The sequence below is a fragment of the Nanorana parkeri genome, unplaced genomic scaffold, assembly GCF_000935625.1.
Source record: "Nanorana parkeri isolate BGI_ZX_2015 unplaced genomic scaffold, ASM93562v1 scaffold1098, whole genome shotgun sequence".
Taxonomy (NCBI): Eukaryota; Metazoa; Chordata; class Amphibia; order Anura; family Dicroglossidae; genus Nanorana; species Nanorana parkeri.
In genome coordinates, this window is record NW_017307366.1 from 145,079 (window position 1) to 167,343 (window position 22,265).

A 22,265-nucleotide genomic window follows, 5' to 3' on the forward strand; every position below is an offset into this window, starting at 1 on the left:
AACCCGGCGGATACAGGCGTATATTTAATTGCAACACAAGGTATCACAACTCATGGCAATGCGTCACAAAGCTTTGCCATGCGCTGCCACAGTTACATTTTTTTTAAAGAAAAAAAATAATTAACTGTGATGCGTTCTAACGCACTGCAGCGCATGTGCATGGCGTACACCACAATATGGTGCACGTGTATGTTATGTGTGTGGGAGGAGGGAGGGTTTTTTGTTTTTTTAACACATTTATTTTATCATTTTAATGTATTTATTTTTTTTTATTGTTGGGGGTGGGGGGCTATGGTGAAATATCTAGGGTCTAAACAGACCCCTGACATTTCACTTTTGAAATGGAAAAATACATTTAGTCCTCAATTTCTGTCTCTGCTGTTGGCCGGCCAATGGCTGGACGTTCGGCCAGGTTCGGCTTTCACGTCGGCTCGGCCAACTTCGAGAGCTGTACGGGTCATAGTGAATAGCCCATACAGCAGCCCTTCGGTTCAGGTGCTGGGGCCGAAGCTACAGATAGATCCTTCGGCAGCTTTGTGAATAACCCCCATAGTACTATGTGTCCCCAGTTATGAATGAACAAGCTGTGATTTACATCACTTCCTGTTCATTCATGAATTTCTGAATGGGGAGTAGCACTCACTATAGAGTCTCCTCCCCATTCATAAACTGCTTGATAGTAAATATTTTACTATCATCAGTTTCTGAATGAATGGGAAGCCTCTGTACGGAGTGCTTCCCATTCATTGAGTGCTGAGACTGCAGAAAAATAAATTTGAGCACTCTATGTCCTCAATTTGTTAGAACGCATCGCAGTGCATGATTTTTTCTTCTTCTAAAAAAAACATTACATTAACTGTGACAGTGCATGGCAAAGCTTTGTGACGCATTGTCCATGCATTGCGATACCTTGTGTTGCAATTCAATATACGCCTGTATAATTTTATCACAACACAAACATCAACACAGCGTAAAAACAATTTTTAACATAAGTCGCTTATTTACAGTTTTACGTACCTTAATCTTTTGACCTTTTCGCAAAAAGGCGCAATTTCAAATTTGCAAATAGTTGTTATTAACTCAATACAGTTTTATCTTTTAGATGTAGTCAGAAAATATTTTTGTGCTTTATCAATTGAATTGTGTATTTTTATCGGTTCAATATTACTTTGAGAAACATTTGCGCAATTATCGCAGGGCCTACAAATTTAGTAGCACCATCTTTTTATTCTACCGGGCCTGTGCTTTCAGAAAATATGTTTTTTTACTAACGCTAGCAACGCAGCAGTTGAAAACCAAATCAATGGGAAAAATTGAAAAAACGGCGTGGCCAGCTGAGTTGCAAAATGTTCCGGAGGGAAAGGGTTAAAGTTACATAAAAGGCAAACATTTTTTTTCCCTCCCCCCCAATGTTAATTAAAGCACCTTCCTTAAATGGTGTTTCTTAATCTGATCTTCTTTCCTGTAGTTTTCAGCCGTCTCCTCTGTCCTTGCTGGCACTTCCTGTCCCACGGTGTCTGCATGTGGTTGCACGCGTCCATATACTTTACCTTGCGTCTCTCCTCGTCTTCCGGCTGAAAATCCGAACTTCGCATGCACCCGCCCCAAGATGCTTTGCGGCCGCCCGAGAATTTTCAGATTTTCGGACGGGAGCGTGGGGGGAAGACACACCTAAATTTAAACCGCTTTTAAAGCATTCTTTTAAAAACGTATTGCATATATCTACTGCTTGCTAGCAGCAGATATATGCAAAAAAACGTGAGGGTTTAGAAACCCTTTAAAGGAGAACTATGGGGTCAGTGTTTTTCCCCATAGTTCTCCTTAGGGTAACGGGAGGACACAAACTAGCGTCCTCCCGTTACCCTAAGCTCCGTATACCGCGAGCTACAGCTCGCGGTATACTGAGACGCCAGAGCGGATCCCGACAACGATGTTGAGATCCGCCCAGCTGCGTGAGTGACAGCTGGCTCTGCCTATCTAGAGGCAGAGCCAGCTGTACCCGCCCCCTCTCCCATCCATTCCGCCAGTCAGCGCTGGCGGATCGGAGCAGGGAGGGGGGAATCCAGCCCCTCCCCTGTCACGTCAGAGAGCCGTGACAGGATCGAGAGGTGAGCGAACGCCGGTATCTGTTCGCTTACCTCCCGATCTACTGAGCCGACCTGTGACAGTCTCATTGTCACAGGTCGGCTAGAACTTTGAGGTGAGTGGAAATCACTCATCTCATAGTTCTCCTTTAAGTCACTGGGACCACTGCAACCACATGCCAAATGCCACTTGTCACGTAAAGTTGCTTTTGTAAACAAGGCCTTAAGGTTTCAGACACCAAGTGCTTATGATGAACTCTCTCTTTCTGTTGTAAGTTAATATAATAATGCTTGACATTTTTACATAGGCATAAACAAATTAGGAATACTCCATCCAATGTGGGCACCAAATCCGATTACTTCAAACAACTGAATGGAATTCTTAATTACCAGTTGCCAGGTAGAGTCTAGTGAGGGTCTTAGAGTCTAGAGTGGTATATGCACTGAATTCCCCTATTTGTAACTTACCAAACTTCGGTGGACATATATAATTAACGTTTCCAGTTTGCTAGAAGCTTAAATATTTCTTGACGAAAAGGGTTAAATTTTTAGTTTGTGGCTCACAAATAGAGTAGGGTTGGAAAATGAAATAAAAAGTGTTTTCCGCTACAAGAAGGTTCAGTGATTTTACAGCAACAAACTCACTGCTGTGCATGATCTTCTAATCTCCAATTCTTTTAACTTGCTTGCGTTCACTGAAACCTGGCTTCAGGAATCAGACTCTGCCTCCCCTGCTGCCCTCCCCCATGGGGGCCTCCACTGGACACACTCACCCAGACCCAGTGGACGAAAAGAAGGTGGAGTGGGAATCCTTCTATCCCCACAATGCACTTTTCAAGTTCTGCCTTAACCTCCCTCTCTATCCCACTCCTCTTTTGAAGCTCACTGTATTCGCCTATTTTCTCCAGTTTCTCTGAGGGTTGCTGTAATACACCGACCTCCTGGACCACTATCTCACTTTCTTGATGACTTCTCTGCCTGGCTATCCCACTTTCTCTCCTCAGAAATACCCACTTTCTCTCCTCAGAAATACCCACTATCATTCGAGGGGACTTTAACATCGCTAATAACATTAACACCCCAGCTTCCACTCAATTTCTTAACCTAACCTCTTGTTTTGACCTAAGACAATGGACACACACTCCTACTCAGATGGTAACTAGATCTTGTCTTCTCTCATGTATGCACACCTTGCAACCTCTCCCAACACCCCTTTTCCCCTCTCGGACCAAAACATTGTCAGTTTCACTCTCACCCTGTCCCCAACCATGAATCCCCCTACGCAACACACTGTCACCCGAAGAAACCTTCGCCACCTCGACCCTTCTCTTCTCTACTAGACTCCCTCTATGATGAAATCTCACCACTGTCCTGCCCTGAACTGGCTACTTCTGTCTTCAACAGCTCACTTTCATCCTCCCTAGACACATTGGCTCCCCTCACTACTCGCAGACTTGGACCACGTCCCCTACAACCATGGCAAACCAAAGAAACCAGAAATCTCAAGAGACAAGGCCGCACTCTGGAGCGAGTGTGGCGTAAAACTAGGTCTCTGCAAGACTTCACCCTGTATAAAGCTGCCCTCCTAAAATATAACTCCTCTCTCCGTGCTGCCAGGCTTATTTTGTCACTCTCATCCAAACCTTGTCAACTCTTTTCTACTTTTAACTCTATGACCCCTAACGCCACCGCCCACTAACTCACTCACTGCCCAGGACATTGCTATTCAAAAAATAGATGCAATCCGAGATGAAATGCCATCTGTCCAGTCACCTTCCCCTATTCACGTACCAGACCCACCATTGCCCCCGTTTCCTCTTTTGACCCTATCAAAAACCGAGCTTATGGTATTCCCACCCCCACGTGCACCCTCCCCCAACTTTTCTATCATAATTGATAACGCAACCATCCAACCCTCCCCCCATGCCAGGGTACTGGGTGTCATTCTTGACTCGGACACCACCTTTCTTCCCCACATCCAATCACTATCCAAATCCTGCCGTCTTCACCTTCGTAACATCTCCAAAATGCGCCCCTTCCTCACCAATGAAACCGCAAAGCTGCTTATCCACTCCCTTGTTATCTCTCGTCTTGACTATTGTAACCCCTCCTCATTGGCTTACCGCTACACAGGCTATCCCTTCTTCAATCTATCATGAATGCTGCTGCCAGACTTATCCACCTAACCAACCGCTCAGTGTCTGCAACCCCCCTCTGCCAATCCCTGCACTGGCTTCCAATCGCCCAAAGGATAAAATTCAAAATATTAACCACTTACAAAGCCATCCACAACTCTGCCCCGGCTATATCTCAAACCCTGTCTCCAAGTATCACCCTAACCGTCCTCTCCGCTCCTCCCAAGACCTCTTGCTCTCTAGCTCCCTTGTCAACTCCTCCCATGCTTGCCTCCAGGACCTCACTAGAGTCTCACCCATTCTGTGGAACTCTTTACCCCAACCTGTCGATCTCCTACTCTGACTACCTTTAGGCGTTCCCTTAAGACTTATCTCTTCAGGGAAGCTTATCCGACCTCAACCTAACCACCGAAATATCAATTTCTCAAACAATTCATCCCCACAAAGCTACCTCCTCATGTATCACTTCCCCCTCCCTTTAAGATTGTAAGCACTCAGGGGCAGGGCCCTCCTTGCCATCTTGTCTTGAATTGTATTGTGATTGTAATGTCTTCCTTATATTGTAAAGCGCTGCACAAACTGTTGGCGCTATATACAGTAAATCCTGTATAATAATAATAATAATAATTTACCTGTGTGAGATACTCTATACAAGTTCTTCTTCAACATTTCATACAAAGGACTGCAAAGAAACAAAAAAATATGGCAAATTAAAAAGAACGTTACAGTTAGGTCTACTTGTCGGTTTACACAAGTTCAGTACAGTGATAACATTTCAAAAGATGAGTTGTTTTTTGCAACTATTATTGCATACAACTATGCAAACACTGACAAGGTGATTGACGTCTTACGCATAACTACACACTCATGCAGTGTGATATAAGTAAAAGCTCCTTAACGTCTGTCTTCCCCAACAGCATATACTTACCTTTCGTAAGCTCCCACTACGCTGCATTCGTTCAATGTGAAAAAGCGGTATAGAAATCCAATATATTGTAAATTCTTGAAGCTAATCTCAAACAATGTTATCAGTTTTCAAAGCTATCTTCTGTGAAGTACAAAACCCCTTCTCCCTATGTAATGAGATGAGAGATTTGTAGTCCAAATCAGAAGAGCACTTTAGGGTGACAACGCGGTTCCTACAAAAAACATGGTGCAGTGAATAAACGCTGTCACTCTAGAACAGGAAGGGTATTACTGGCAGTATCACCATATATAAAATAAAGGAAAAAGAGCATTAATGTAAAACCATAAGTGTACGATATTGAATTTGCCTAAACACTATGGGGGTAATTGATCAAAACCGGCATAGGCAAAATCTGAAGCAGCTGTGCATGGCAGCCAATCAGCTTCTATCTTCGGTTTGTTCAGTTAAGATTTGAAAATGAAAGAAGCCGATTGGCTGCTCCAGATTTTGTCTGCTCCAGTCTTGTATAAATACCCTTCTATGTATTAATAATTCCCTTTTTTTCCCCCCATACAGGTTTCACTTTCTTTTTCAACCTTTCTTCATCTCAGTGCTGCTAATCTCCTCCAGCTTCTTCAGTGACTTCTACTTGCTTGTTGGTTGCAAAACATTGCTTTGGACCAGCTTCCCGATAGTAACAAAGTGCACCGAGCACTTTGCAATGTGTGTCGCAGAAGCCTATTAGGGAGATTGTCAACCCTTACCAGGAGGTACCAGAACAAGGACCCTTATGGCAGGATTGCCTGTAATGGAGCCACCACATCTAGGCTGTAAAGGCAAAACTCATGCCTCTGATCCCAGCCAGAGCCAACACAAAGTCACTTCTGTTTCTATGCTATGTAGTAAACATTACTTAGGGCTTTTCCCCATAGTTCTCCTTAGGGTAACGGGAGGACACAAACCAGTGTCCTCCCGTCACCTTAAGCTCAGTATACCGCGAGCTACAGCTCGCGGTATACTGAGACACCGCAGCTGAAGCGGATCCCGACAATTATGCCTGGATCCGCCCAGCTGCGTCAGTGACAGCTGGCTCTGCCTATCTAGAGGCAGAGCCAGCTGTACCCGCCCCCTCCCCCGTCCGTTCCACCAGTCAGCGCTGGAGGATCGGAGCGGGGAGGGGGGAATAAGCCCCTCCCCTGTCACGGCAGAGAGCCGTGACAGGATCGAGAAGTGAGCGACCGCCGGTATGTGTTCGCTCACTTCCCGATCTACTGAGCCGACCTGTGACAGTCTCATTGTCATGGGTCGGCTAGAACTATGAGGTGAGTCAAAAGCACTCACCTCATAGTTCTCCTTTAAATCAATGGTAAAACTCAACAAAAAGAGCAAGATCCACAGCAGCAAATATTTCCCAAGATGGAAATTAAGGTTCAAAGACACCAGAAGATATGTAAGAAGCCAGCTAATAATTCATGTCCAGCATTATTTAACCCACTTTCTTTTGCGCCCAGATCGTCCTGGACCCATACCAATCTATGACTGGACAGTGAAAAGAGAAGCAGTACAGCACTGACTGAGATCATCCCTCTGCCACCTTCTCTCTTCCTATAACATGCTTCTTGTCAGCACATGAAATCATTGGTTCCTTGTGCTGCTTCTTCTCACCTTCCAGCCCTGCAAGAGGATGCTATCAGGTTAAATTCAGGTACATACACTGCTTGCATTTAAAAAACGCATTTAGTGATTTATTATCATATACAGAGCTGAATTAAATAGTGTCTTATGTCTGTCCCACGGAGCAACTCTCAGGGTGGAAGCCCCAAGACTTGCACCAAGGGAAGTATGATTTCCATGTCAGATGATAAACCTTACAAAAAGTAGCCTTACGAGCTGCTAGAATTGTAGGAAATCCCTACACAGAGATGCACCTGACTCAAAAAGAAAACAAAGCTTTAGTAGTCACACCGGTAAAGCCAGCGGCCGTGAAGTAGGGTGGCAAAAAAAAGCCCTTGGGACAGAAGATCCTGACAATCTGAGCAAAGTACTATAGAGTGTCTGCCAGGAGTTTTACCAGGATGGCTTACCTAATTCTCCTGGGCCAGTTATGAGCAATGAGGATCACCAAAATGCCCTCTATCTCAATCCTGCAAAGCAGGCAAGGGTCAAATTTCATGCAATGAACACTTTACCTCAGGATTTACATATTCCACAGAGTCAGTGGAACATCTACTGCTTTCATTAGATGATCCCTGTACCTGGAGACAAACCCGTCCATTTTGTTGTTAAACCTGGACAGCAGGACCCATTTAGCATCCCCAACATCTACAACACAGAACCTGGGACACCTCTGGACATAGGGGTCCACTCACCCATGCCCAGAAGCTTGCGGTTTTGGAAGCAGGGGCGGATCCAGAGTCTATTCTCAGCAGGGGCACTGCCAGAAAATAAAGTTTCGCTTACAGAACTTTTAATATTTTATTTAACGTATCATACAGTACTAACCTTGTTTAATCATGACACCTTTATCATTCCAGATTACAGATTTTGACATGACAGAGTGACAGAATATGTTTAACCACAAATAACTTTATTATCACAAAGATCATAAGCAGTTTGTATACTTAGAATATTCCCAGGCAAAATATTCACCAACAATATAAAATGCTATTTAAAAAACATGTAGCAAAACCCAAACATTATCAATCTCTAATCACGCACAATAGTAACAGATTTGTAAATTACATAACATGAAAAATTCACAGAATTAGCTCAAGTCTTCGTTTTCCTTGCTTGGCAAACAGCTTGATGACTTGGTCAGTATTCACATGAATATCTCTGTGAATGTAAAGTAAACACAAGCCATTTAACCGATCCTCCACCATTCGTGACCAAAGCCATGTTTTAACACGACGAAGGGTTGAGAAAGATCTCTCTGCCGAGGCCACACTTACAGGGAGAGTTGCGAAGATCAGAAGTAAACTTTTTATAGTTGGGAAGAGATCCTGGTCACACAAGTCCAACACTTCAAGGACTGTTTGTGGAATTTCCTTATGCTGTGAAGGCTCTCGTTTCCACTTTGTGAGCTAGAGACTTAGTTCTCCCTGCAGTAATGTCTCCATTATCCTCTGGTTACACTTTGACAGTGATTGAACAGCAGCAGGACCCATGGTTTCCATTTTTTTTTCCAAAAGTACTGCTGGCATCAAGATTTTAATCTGGAAACACTGCATCAAATTGTCAGGAAAACGAGCTTTGAAATCAATAATAATGTTGTCCAGCAAGGGAATATACAACGATTTTCTGTAGTATTCTTCAGTTGATCCTACATTGTAAGTTGATCTGTGCACTTGTCTTTGCACAAGACGTGGCAATTTTAGTTCCACTCCAAGCTCTGATGCCAATTCTGTAACCTCCATATGCAAGGTGGAAAAAGTGCCATCAGCGCTACACCGCATATTCTCCAGTGTTGTCATGGTATCAGTCAAGCAGTTAGATGAGCTTGGTAGATCAATTGTTGGTGACTTTAGGAAGTGACTCAGAGGTAGGGTTACTTTCAAAACACTGATTAGTGAAACCAATGAAAAGATGAATTCTGCATTGCACAGAGAATGGATGAGAGTAGATGCTGTTGAGCTGGTGCTTGAGCATTTCCATTGAGATATTGCTGATAATGCACTCACCACTTTTACAAGCCCATCTCGAAATCTTATAAGAGAATCATGGCGCTCTACCCATCCAGTCTCACAAAGACTGATCAGTTGAGAGCCTAGCTCCTGCTTTAAAACCAAATTACGCTTTCCTGATTGATTAAATAATGAAATGGCTGATTTGACCACTGCTACTGAATTACGAACTGCTGTCACTTGTGAGGACTTTGAAATTGAATTGTTCAGCGAATGGTTGTAGCAAAAGACATCTGCAACTGTTGGGTGCTGCATGAAGAGTTTCAGATACAGCACCAGCCACCTCTGAAGACATAACACTGCAACTGTCTGTTCCAATGCCAACACAATGAGTGATGTCCAGGGAGAGGTCTTTAATAAGTTGTATAACCATCTGGCCTAAAACTTGTCCTGTAAGCCTTGGTTCTGAATCTGAATCAGTTCCCGATTTATTCTGGGTTGCAAATTCATAAGCATCTACAAATTTTACAAACTCTTCGCGAATAGATCCATTGTAGACATATCTAAAGTTGAGTGAAAGTTGCTCTGTGTGGGAAATGTCTGTAGTTTCAAAGATTACACTAAAATAGCAAGTCTCTTTAATTCTAGCTACGATGATATTTCTGATTACATCACCACAACACCTGATTAACTCATTTTGTGTGGATTTGGAAATGTAAGTAGCACGGGAAGATGCAGTAAGGAGGTGCTTTTCTAACATTTTGTCTCCAGATGCAATTTGATATCTCAGCAATTCCAGAAAGTTGCCTTCATTCACGTCTGGAGTGGAGTCATCCATTAAAGCGCCATCATCTCGGTGGCCACGCAGAAGTATATTTTGTCTACCCAAAAATACAATAGACTCAATAATAGGACGAATTCGCTCTCGGTTCTCCTTCACCTTCTGAAGACGATGTGCGTTTATTTGATTGACAATTTCGTTGTCTGGTGAATGGTAGGTTTTTAAAAAGGCCTTTCCTTCAATGACACTCTCTTGGTGATAAACAAGTCTTGAATGGACTAACAGATCGCCATCCTTGCCCTTAAGCTTTTTAAAATTAGTGAGGGGCTCCGTTACCAATTTTCCAAGGCTCATGCCTTTGTTATGACCACTTTTACGATGTTGAGCAAACAATGCAAAACAAACCCTTTTTGGCAGGCGAATACACTAGCCAAGGAAAACTGTCAATATGTTGTTTTGACAAGTGTCCTTTGAAGTCATGTTCTGAACAGAGAAAGGTAGTTCATATCCAGGTGGAGGTTGCCACGGATTTTCCAATAGCAAGCATTTGGTGTAGTCATTGATTGTTTTTCCAAGATGTGTGCCAATGTCATTCATTTGGATACTGCTGGTTTGAGGTTGGGTATCAACAGACAGTGCCGACACATCAGGATCTGTTTGACAAGATACTGGCTCTACAAATGGACCAGAACAGGATGGGGGGCTAGTGTCAGTTTCTATACTGGAAGTGCTTTCTAGTGTTGACTGTGCTCCTGATGACTTTTTTGCACTAGTACTGAAGAAGGAATCTATAGTCCTGCAGTTCACTCTTTTTTGACTCATTTTGATGTTTCTATAATTAAAGCACAAAAGTGCACACCACATAAAGTAATTGACTTTATAGCACAGCACTGCACATTGATGACATGTACATGTACCATAATTAAACCAAACCAATGTTTGAATACTGCAATAACACTATACGTTGCAATTGTTTGTTATGTATAACAGCAATTGTGCCTTTTTTTTAACACATCCTGACACTTTTTTTGTGCAGGAATGGATCCTCTACGAAACAACAGTTGCACATTGTGTGATTATAATGGGTCTTTCATCCGCACTGCACATTACTGTGTGTTTTATTGATGCAGAGTCTGTGGTGCATGCACACAGTGCACATTGCTATGTTTTATTCCTTTGGAGCTTGTGATACACGCTGTCCAGGCGCAGTGTGAAGGATGGAGGGCACAAAACTGAAGAAACTGCTGACTGGCAATGTCAGCAGTTACCAGGGCCCTCTTCATCCTTTCTGGGTCACCCCCCCAAGTGGCAAAATACCCAGAGTCAATTATAAAGCCATCCAAAACTCTGCCCCCCTTGAGACCTTGTCTCAAAATATCACCCTAACCATCCACTCATCCCAAGACCTCCTGCTTTCCAGCTCCCTAGTCAACTCCTCCCATACTCGCCTCCAGGACTTCTCTAGAGTCTCTCCCATCCTCTGGAACTCTTTACCCCAACCTGTCCGTCTATCTCCCACCTTGACTGCCTTTAGGCGTTCCCTAAAGACTCATCTCTTCAGGGAAGCCTATCCCACCTCAACCTAACCACTGAACCATCACGTTCTCAAACAATTCATCCCTACACAGCTACCTCCTCATGTATCATTTCCCCCTTCTCTTTCAGATTGTGGGCCCTCCTTATCTTGTCTTGAATTGTATTGTAATGTCTACTTACATTGTAAAGCGCTGCACAAATTGTTGGCGCTATATAAATACTATGTAATAATAATAGTCAGTGCGGGATCTGCGGTGGCCAGTGGGGGCTCCCTAATAATTAGTGGTGGCTCTGTGGTAGCTCCCAGGTGGGGGCTCCACTGTGGCCAGTGGGAGCTCCCTGGTGGTTAGTGGGGGCTCTGTGGTGGCCAGTGGAGGCTCCCTGGTGGTTATTAGGGGATCCCTACTGTAGGCTGACCATTCATCCCTGATTTCTGGGGACAGTCCCCGGATTGAGGAGACCATCCCCTGACAAATTATGTACCCAAAAATGTCCCTGGGAACATAAAGTTAAACATTTTTTTTTTAATACTCACCTGATCCCTGGATTTACCGACAAGCACAGCCTCCCATCTCCCATGCTGTCCGAAGCTGCATTTGCATCGCTCCCGCAACGCTAATAGCGTATCTTCTCAGAAGCTGCACACGGCGCAAGCTGGTTTAAATAGTAACCAGCACGCTCTGTATGCAGCTTCGGACAGCATGGGAGATGGGAGGCTGTGCTTGTCGGTGGATCCAGGGATCAGGTGAGTATTAAAAAAAAAATATATATTTGATGTTCCCGGGGGCATGTAGGGCTCATTCACACTGGAATCGGCCGACACGTACAGCTCCATGCACAGCTGTATCGGGCAGTTCCCGGGAAGGACAGGTGCTGCGTGTAATTAGTATGCAGCCCCTGTCCTTCTCTATGGGAGTATGCGGCCGTACGCCCCCCCCTACGCTCACCAAGGAAGCATTAATACTGGCAAAATGGACGGGGTAGGAACAACCACAAATACTATCAGACATAGACAACACAAAAACACAACAGGACAAGACAGCAGACAAAAGCAGAGAAAGAGATAGGAACAGAAGGAGAGAGAAAGAGGTAAAAGTGCGGGTAGCAAAAGAAAAACAGGCAAGTTAAGCCAAGGTTCTGAACTCCTCAGAATCCATAAACAGAAGCCAGGACCGTTCAGTTATCAACTCCTCCGATCGCATTAAGCGGCACAATTCCGCAATCCACTCCGCCAAGGTAGAAACAACTGGGGAATTCCAATGCCTAGGTATGATCGCCTTGGCAGCATTTATTAAAAAAAGCAAAGGAGGGATTTCTTTGCTCTAGAATTTGGGCCCAGGAAAATAGATAATAAAGCCATCTGAGGTGTAAGATGGAGCTCACTGGAGGACATTCTCGAATAAGTGTGTGAGATGACTCGCCAAAAGGGCCCGATCAATGGGCAACTCCACCAAATGTGCGTTAACGTACCAACGTTCCCATCCCCAGCAGACGTCAGGATATGATGGATAGATTTTATGCATCCGAACCGGAGATCTATACCACCGGGTCAGTAGTTTGAAGGAACATTCCTCAACCGAGGAAGACATACACCGTTTATGCGTAAAACAAAAACATTTCAGCCTGTATCTGTAAAAAATCAAGTCAAGGCAACTGGACTTGCTGTATTTTTCATGAAGACGTTTCACTGGTCATCCAACCAGCTTTCTGCCAAACCAGCCAAAACACAAGATGAACAACATTGTGTATGCAGTCCAGTGCAGTGAGTGCTCAGAATTGTATGTCGGTGAAACAAAACAGCAGCTACACCAGCGTAAGGCACAGCATAGAAGCGCCAAACCCTCTGGTCAGGATTCGGCAGTGTACCTACACCTAAAAGGAAAACGGTCACTCCTTTGAAGACAGTCAAGTACGCATCCCGGACATAGAGGAGGACTGGTTCAAAAGAGGTGTGAAAGAGGCCATATATGTAAAAATTGAGAAGCCAAGCTTGAATAGAGAAGGGGAGTGGGGGGGGAGGTGGGGAAGACATCTATTGTCTGCCACATGCAATGCTCTTTTAACACCTCTGTCGGCAGGTTAAAATCAGCTCCTAACTACAATTATACAAATGCAATCAACACCTGGTTGTGACTAACAGATTATGTGGATTGGTGCAATATTCACCATATTTATTTATTCCCAGATAATTTTTGTACAAGTCATTCTGAATTGAGAAGTCTGGTTGGATGACCAGTGAAGCGTCTTCAAGAAAAATAAAGAAAGTCCAGTTGCCTTGACTTATTTTTTTACAGATATACCATGACCTGGATGAATGAAAACCATCAGACATTTCAGCCTGTCTTCCTCAGAAAGGACAACAGCCAATTCCTGTAATCAAGCAGAAAAAAAATGAGACCACTCACATTCAGTAGAAATCAGAGAAACATAGGAAGGTTATAAGATGTGAGGGGGGTTGGCCAGTGGCACACATTTGTTCAAAGGAAGTAAGAGACCTATGCAGAGGACCGAACGAAGAGAGCCCGTGTAGGAAATGTTGAAACTAAAAGTAAGCAAACCATGAGGCAACCGGCAGAGGGTCAGGGCTGAAGAGAAGAGACGGGGCTTTAAAACACCTCCACGAAGTCCCTGAAGACATATGAAGGAGCCGTGTCTGTCCAACACAGAAATGTATGAACCCCGCACGGAAATCCAGGTGGGCCCTGCAGGGTGGACAAGTTATATTTATGCATCATGGAGTTCCACACCTTAAGCACTGAGGGTAGGAAAAAGGGTAGCTCAGAGCCACAAGGCCGTTGCAAAGGCGGAAGTCCCGGAAGATTCGTCAAGGGGATTGGAGTTAGTTCAGTGCAGGATCTCTAGCGTCAAACCAGTCAACCAGATGAGATAAATGGGTAGCTCTGTAATATAGTTCAAAATCTGGGAGAGCGGCCCACCACGATCTTTCTTCATTGTCAGAGCTGTATAGTATATTTGCGGTTTACGATTCCTCCAGATGTAGCACAGAGTGGTCGATCTCAGTCGGCGAAAAAAAGGAGGGTAGGACGATTAATGGGAAAAGCTTGAAATTGGTAGAGGCAGCGAGGCAGTAGATGCATTTTGAAGACCGCAATTCTGCCAAACCAGGTATGGTGGAGGTTCATCCAAGAGAGGAATGTGTCTTCTATGGTCCGCAACAAAAGGGGCATAATTAAGAGACTGGAGATCTGATGAGGCAGGGATGTGGACCCCAGATAGGTTATGTGGTCAGAGCACAAGGTGAAGGAGCTATGGCTCCTTCACCTTGTGGCACCCCTCTCCCTTTTCAAGCGAGAACCATGTTTAACGAAAACCCCCCGGAACATAGCTTTAAGAGCTTTCCCTTGAATAGGAGTGGGGGTAGGATCAGTAGCGTGATCAGAAAAAGTTAGTGATGGTAGTATGTATGTCAGCGTTACAGAAGGAATCAAGGTATTCATTCATCTTCCAAGAGTAAGAGAGCTGGCATGTAAGAGGAATTTTGAGGGATAGAGAAACGGGGGAGTGGTCGGACCAAATTTGCGCTCCAATCGAAGTGTCGGGGGACCAAGCGAGAAGATGATGACACACTAAGAAAAAGTAAATTCTGCAATAGGACGTATGAGGGCCAGAGTAACAGGTGTAATCTCTATGGCGCGGATGCTGAATCCTCCAGATATCGACGAGTTGAAGGGAGTGCAAGCAGTTCTTTAGTCTGTTAAGGGAGGAAAAGGAAATTTTAGACTTTCCCGGGGTAGTGTCAAGGCTAGGATCAAGCACCAAATTAAAGAAAGGAAGCTGGCTCCATGCTCCCTTGGCACTGCTGGTCAGAAGGAGATCACCCTGTGACCGGGTATATCTGAACTTGGTTGAGGAGCAAGGGAAGATCTGTTGACCTTCAGAAGACGTCAAGTGACGAAACACGTCAAGGGGCAGATCTTTCCAACACGAGTTGTTTGTTACTTTGATATTCGGGCCGGCCGAAAGATAATTTTAAACAAATTTTATGTGAACTGTTTATCCTAATAAAACTTTGCTGCTTCATACTGCACCATGAAAGTTGTATTTCTCTTCTAAAAATCCCTTTTGATTCACCATCGGGACCGGGAGAAAAACATCAGTTATCTAGCGGGCAAAAGGAGCCGGGATACTGCCGTAGAAGACTAGCTGGATCCGCTGCAGTGCGGCTAGTGAGTAACCATTACTTGGGGGGCCGCAGATCGGGCGAGGAAGAGCTGCTGTATATTTTTTATATTTTCTATTTTTGCATTTATTTGCTATTTACATCACGGACTGAGACTTGAGGAAATATTTGCACCTAATCTCAACACCACTGTGTTTTTCACTGGAATATTTTTTGCTTCACTGGATTTTTATTTTTTAATGATTTGCATTTTCACTCACTAACGAGATGTATTAATGTTTCAACGAATTTCGATTTTTCCTGATATCCTGTCACATTGTATCTATCTAGAAGCCCTATGCTCTGAATGTCATGTATTAACACTAAATAGGCAATTTTTAGACACTTTTGTGTCACATTGGATCACCTAAAATATTTGACACTGTATAGGTCTTTTTCAAGACCTTTTCACTGGTGTGAAAACACACACATATTTTTTTTCCTAAGAAGGTATTTTTAAACCAAATATATATTTATAGAATCATTTAGTTCACTTTAAACCTTTAGCGCTGTGTTAACACTTACACACCAAATTAAAGTCAGCCCCAAAAATGAGAACGCCCTCTGTTAAATCCACCAGCTCAAGAGAATGTGAAGCAACTGAGGGATTTTACCCTGGTTCGGTAAATACACAATTGCTAGGGTAAATAGCTTGTTCTGGATAGAACATTTCACAAAAACATACCACCCATCAGCGTCTACCTGTTCAGCGAGCACCTCACACCGTAACGATCAGAGCTAGTTCTCCATCTGGGAAATTGTTTACAGGACAGCTGCGGGGATTTGTGCAACACAAATGAGTTTCCTGTAGGAACACGATTTGATTACGTAGTTTGTGTAAGTTATAAAGCATCTGCAACCCTTTCTGAGGAGAATTAAAAACTCTGGCATTCAGGAAGCATATACCCGCAAAGCACTCATAGAAAGCGGGAGCAGATAGAGGGGAGGTCAGGAGCGGGTACCCCTATCCCAACCGAGAAAAGGAGACATTCAGCAAGAAGAGCAGGCGAGCTAGAGTGCTCCAGTAAAAGGGTAGAAAGGAACAAAAGCAGAGGACAAGAAGAAGATAGCGGGGAGAAGAATCAAGGAGGGGGAGCTTACAGACAACACAGAACAAACACTAAATTAAGGACCCCAATCTCCAAAAAAAACCACAGGGCCTCACTATAGACTAGGCCTATGTGGGGGGTAGGTGGTCACTCAGGGCCTTCAACCCGGGAACGCGCACAAAATCATGAGAAAGGAGCGGATAACCTAGGGGTTTCAACATACCATAGACTGTGGCACAGACCACAACCCCCATGGTAGAATCGAAGGCTGAGCCCTAATCTCCAAGAGCCACAGCCAGCCAGCCAAAACACGATGTAAAGACACTGCATTGGGTTATAGGCTAGATAAGGGAGGCAGCGTAACCAGCATCACTGCAAAACGTATCCAGGTGTAAAGCGGTGGCTCCCCACGCAGATCGCAACCCACTAACCCACGAAGTGGCAAGGCGTACAGTAACAGCAATTATAGATTACCAGCAAGAACATGATATAAAACCCATACATCCTAGAGAATAACAGAAGAGCAATGTGAGGGGCATCAGTCCCATGGGGCCCCATAGGAAGGTTGGATGCCTGGAAACCCGTAGGAGCATGGCTATCCAACATCATTCTAGCAATAAATGGGTTTGGAGGGGATAATAGCCAGCAAGGTATGTAGCTGTGTTCATCCAATCCAAAAGGAGGGAAGGGAAGAGGGGGAAGTTGAAGGGAAGGAGGAGGGGGAGAGGAAGGAACAGAGGAGGAGGGAAGAGCCGGAAGTTGGAGGGAGAGGAGGAAAGAAGGAGAAATCAGGCAAGGGATGTTATGGAAGGAGCCTTTTTGTAAAAGGTGGGAGTCCAAGCTGGAGTCCGAAGGTTAGAAAGGTGGAGACGGACTCTAAAGTAACAGCAGGAAAGCACAGCCAGGACACAGGTGGTACAAAAAGGTGACATTATATTGGTGACAGAGACGAGCTAGTAGAATCCGATCAAGACTAAGGCAGCCGTGAAAGTCCAGAACGGTCCCAAATGGTCACGCAGGAGCAAGGTAGCTAGCAGCACTGTAGGGCCATTCGAACAGGGTGGAGGAGTAGATGCAGAGGTGGAATCTGAGCGGTCTCGCTGGAATTTCCTGTGACAAGGCAGGCATCTAGGGTGACTCGTTAGGCGGGGGGACCCAGGTAGGCTTAGAGGGGTCAGGCCAGCCATCCAGGGTTACCGAGGGAAGTTGTAGAACCTGAAAGAAGTTCGGAAGGTCAGCTGCTGAGCGGAAGATTTGGGATTTGCCATTCTTGCACGCCACTAGATAAAAGGGGTAGCCCCCAATGATAAGCAATGGCCTTATCCTGTAATAAAAGTCAGCGGTCGAAGAGCCCTTTGCCTTGCCAGAGTATTACGAGAGACGTCGGGAAAGAGTGTGATCTGTGCACCATCAAAGTCCACCGGAATTCATCCCGTGCCTTCGCCAAAATATTCTCCCTGGGCTGTTGCCGATTAGGGTTGCGGAAGCCCGGCACCCTATGCACCCGGTCCAATTCAATGGGATGAGTAGGAGGATTGCCCAGGAGCATGTTAAACACGCCAAAGACCGTGGCCCTGAGGTCGGACATACCTGTGGCCTCCGGTATACCGTGCAGCCTGATATTATTGCGGCGGTGTCGGTCTTCCTTGTCGTCCAGCAGTAAGTTCAGGTGTGGATAAGTAGATGGTGCACCGACGGTAACACAGTATTGGTATGCAATTCCACCTCCTCTAGAAGATGGCTAAATCTAATCGAAAGGGCCTGCAACTCACTAACTCTACATGCATTCGTGGTTGCAAATAATAAAGCAGTCTTAAGGGTAAGTAATCTGAGGCTGGAATCTGCAAGAGGCTCAAAGGGGACCTCAATGGAGACCCTGTAACGCTAAATATTAATCCCATTTAGGACATGATCTCTCTGGAACAGGTCAAGACCTTGCCAGGGCCTTGAAAAATCTAGTAATAAGTGGATCCGTTGCCAAGGTAAATTCTGATCTGTGTTATTCAATGTAAGCCAGGCATTGAAAACCCTTCAGACTTTGGCAGAGATTTTTCTGATTACTGGTTTACGACTGGCTAACAGGGTAGATACAACTGTAGCCGAAAGACACTTGGATCTTAAGATCTGCTCTTCAGATAAAAGGCTGTCCATTTGAACATCCGAACCCTCGGATGAAGGAACGGGCACTGATTAATTAAATCTGGCCTGCCCGGAAGAGTCCAGGGGGGTTGACTGGAAAATGACAGATGACAAAACCATATTCTTTTTGGCCAAATTGGTGCTAAAATCAGATCTGTTTCTTCCTGCAGAAATTTCTGTAGCACCCTTGGAATAAGGTGGACTGGAGGGAAAGCATAGCACAGACGAAAGCGCCATGGGTTCGTCAGAGCATCTACTGCCAGTGCTGAATCTGTCTGATCTAGGGAAAAGAACTGACTGACCTTTGCGTTCTTTTTGGATGCAAATAGGTCCACCTACGGCATTCCCTACCTTCTGACTAGTAGAGAGAAGACCTCCGCATTCAGGCACCACTCTTCCTGGAGAATCTGATGATCTGACTTAAAAAATCTGCCAGGATGTTTAGAGTGCCCTTTAGGTGAACCGCAGACAGAGAGGCTAAGTTTATCTCCGCCCATGAAAAAAATATCCCTCACCAGACACTGAAGGTTGGGACTTCGAGTTCCTCCCTGCTTGTTTACATAGGCTACTACTGTAGCATTGTTCGATAGAACCTGGAGATGAGACCCCCTCACTCCTGCCTGAAATTAGTTCAGGGAATAGAAAACGGCTTTGAGTTCCCTCCAATTAGAAGAGGTATCTGCCTCGCTCCGACTCCATTGTTCCTGTGCCATCTGACCTTCCAGGTGAGAACCCCAACCCCAAGTGCTGGCGTCCGCGGTAGACACCTGAAACGTCAGTCCAGAGTCATTGACAAATTACTGTGTCCTCCGCCACCAGAGCTCTCTTTTTTACTCTGGAAGGTAAACTGACCATGGAATCTAGACTCCGAGTCCGATTCCACACCTGGAGAAAAAAAGGACTGAAGGGGTCTTTGGTGAAACCGAGCCCAAGGGACCGCTGGATAACAAGAGGTCATTAAGCCTAGGACGGACATTATGAATCTTAATGAAACCCTCTGGTTTCCCTGAAGCTGGCTGACCCCCTGAGAAACCTGAGTCTTTTCTATTGGGAGAAAGATCTTTTGTTCTACTGTATTTATGAGGTAACCCAAAAACAGAACTATCCTGGGAGGGGGTAAAATTGGACTTCACTGGATTTATTAGCCACCCCAAATCCAACAGCCATGCCTTCGTGACTTCCAGATCTCTACCCAATTGAGCCTCTGATGGCGCCATAAGAAGCAGGTCGTCCAAATATGGAACAGTATTGATTCCCTGCAGTCTCAAGTGCACCAAAGCCTCCCCCAGGATTTTGGTGAAAATCAGTGGTGCTGAGGAGAGACCAAAGGGAAGTGCATGGAATTGAAAATGGCAAACCTTTTAATCTATTCTCACTGCTAATCTCAGGAATCTTTGCGAGAATAGATTGATTGGTTTGTGCAAATAAGCATCCCTCAGATTCAGTGTCACTAGGAAGGAATTTGGCTGGACAGATCGCACCGGAAAAATTTTGTTCATTTTGAACTTCTTGTATCTGATTGTTATATTCAGGGGTTTTAGATTTAGGATCAGGCAGAACTTCCCTGAAGATTTTTTCACAATGAAGACATGAGAATAAAAACCCACTTTTTCTTCTAATTTTGGAACTGGAACCAGAATGGTCTGGTCCACTAGATCTCCTATTAGCAGACAAAGGGTCTTCGACCTTACCGAGTCTCGTGGAAGCTCTGTAATCAAAAACCTTTTTGGGGGAGTGCTGTCCAACTCCAAGTTGTAACCCTTTTCTATCGAATTGAGGATAAACGCATTTGAGGACACTTTTCCACTGTTGGAGGAAGCCCCATAATTTGCCCCCCACTTGAAGCTGAGCGTCACTGTAGGTTGGAGGTCTGGGAGGGGGGATTAAAGAGGATGCTCTTATGGCCTGTCCAGTGCTTCTCGGGCCTATTCTGGCCGCTCTTTTGGCCCCTGGGGGTATGAAAAAAAAAATCTACAGTTAAAGGCTTTTTCTCTGGGAAAGCCTTCTTTTCATCTGCTGCGCGCTCCAGTGTTGATTGTAACTCTGGGCCAAAGAGCAGATCGCCAGAGAAGGGTAAATTACATAAACGTAACTTAGAGGCCGCGTCACCCTCCCAAGTTTTAAGCCAAAGGGCTCGACGGGAAGAATTTATCAGTGCTGAAGTTCTAGCCGACATCCTAAACTGATTCAGCTGATGCATCAGCTATAAACCCAATTGCCTTAAAAAGCATAAAGAGGGAGTCCAGGATTTGATTCCTAGTGTTGCTTGCCAGTAGATGAGATATAAAGCTGGGGCAACCAAAACTCCATATTTCTTGCTATGCATGTAGATGCAAGGGCTGGTCTAAGATTAGAAAGTGCAGAATCCAAGGCTCTTTTGAGCAGTACATCCATTTTATTATCCATTGGATCCTTAAGACGACTCATATCTTCAAAAGACAAATCTTACTTTTTAGATACTTTAGCAAGAGGGGCATCTAATTTAGGATATTTATTCCAAATGTGTACTGGATCCTCATCAAATGGAAATCTACGTTTTAAATTGTTAGGTAAGGGCTTCCTCTCTGGCTCTGCCCACTCCCTTAGAACTGAATCTGAGAGAATCTTATGAACCGGAAAAACATGTGACTTCTTCCTCTCCAGTCCCTGATACATGAAATCATGCCTGGAGAGCTGGACCTTCTCCTCCTGAATTTCCAGAGTGTCATAAATGGCCTTTAAAAGGTTATTGTTTTAAAGGCCATTTATGTGCTAGGTGCAGTGCAGGAAGTCGGAGCACCAGGATATAGAAAAGCATATCTCATGTGAGCTGGGCTGGAAGCTGAGGCGCCTGCATCCACCACCGCTCAAACAGCGCTCCATAGGTGGCACATCACCTACGGAAGGAGGAAACACAAACTGAGAAGCTGGCTGTATGGGTGGTCTTTTAAAACTTCTATGGTGGCATGTTTCCTGCTTGGGGGGAGGTACTTCACATCTCCTATGCTGTCCTGGAAGATGCTTGGGGAAAAAAAGCTGCGATTTTTTTGTAATTAATGCCTTACTTTGCAAATGGACCAGCGCATAGAAGTGTGACATAAGCACATCATGCTTCTCCCTCATAAGGGAGGACACAGGAACTGGTCACACAAATAGGAAGACCCAGTAAACTGGAGAAATGGGTAACCTATTTGGGGGTGCAGAAATACTAACAAAACAGACTATATAAAGAGGAGAGCATTTTTACACAATTGAAGGCAAGCATTTGCTAACAGTATTATATTGCTATTGGCTGGAGTCCAGCATTAACACTTAACCCCTTCGTGACTGACATGTAAAGCCAACTGTCGGCTTTACAACAGAAGCGATTCTGGCGACTTACCTGTCGCCAGATCGCTTCTGTGTCCCAAAGAAGGGGCCGCCCCCCCCCAGGGGCCGCCCCCAACCCGCCGTGCTTCCCGGGCTCCGTTGCCCCTCCTACGCGCCCGGCGTCCATGGTGTCTGCGGGGAGCTGGGGAGGAGGTCGACAAACTTCCGTTCATCGATCCCCTCCCCGTTCTATGGGACAGGGAGCGATGCAGATTGCATCACTTCCGGTCCCTGGGCTGTCAGTTCTGGGCTCCTGCAGCCCAGCTATAAGCTATTGAAGTGCGATCTGCACTTCAATAGCTTATTTCTAGTGTAAAGGTGTAAAAGGCTATAGCAGCCAGATGACTGACAGGTGAATGCGGAAGTGATGTAATACACATCACTTCTGCATTCACAACCCGGAGGGAGATCAGCAGGGAGCTGACCTCACTTCCTCCTGGGAAGATGGATTGAAGGTGAGGAGTCAGGAGGGGGGGTGGCGGC

At 45.0% G+C, this 22,265-nt stretch overlaps 1 protein-coding gene across 1 annotated transcript in view; it reads right to left on the minus strand.

Annotated features, from left to right (window-relative positions):
- MDM4 (MDM4, p53 regulator) overlaps positions 1–22,265 on the minus strand; it is a 132,942-nt gene that overhangs the window by 50,788 nt on the left and 59,889 nt on the right. Inside the window, exon 5 of the mRNA XM_018567817.1 lies at positions 4,852–4,901. Coding sequence (XP_018423319.1) covers positions 4,852–4,901 — 50 coding nt within the window. The remainder of the gene's footprint in view (positions 1–4,851; positions 4,902–22,265) is intronic.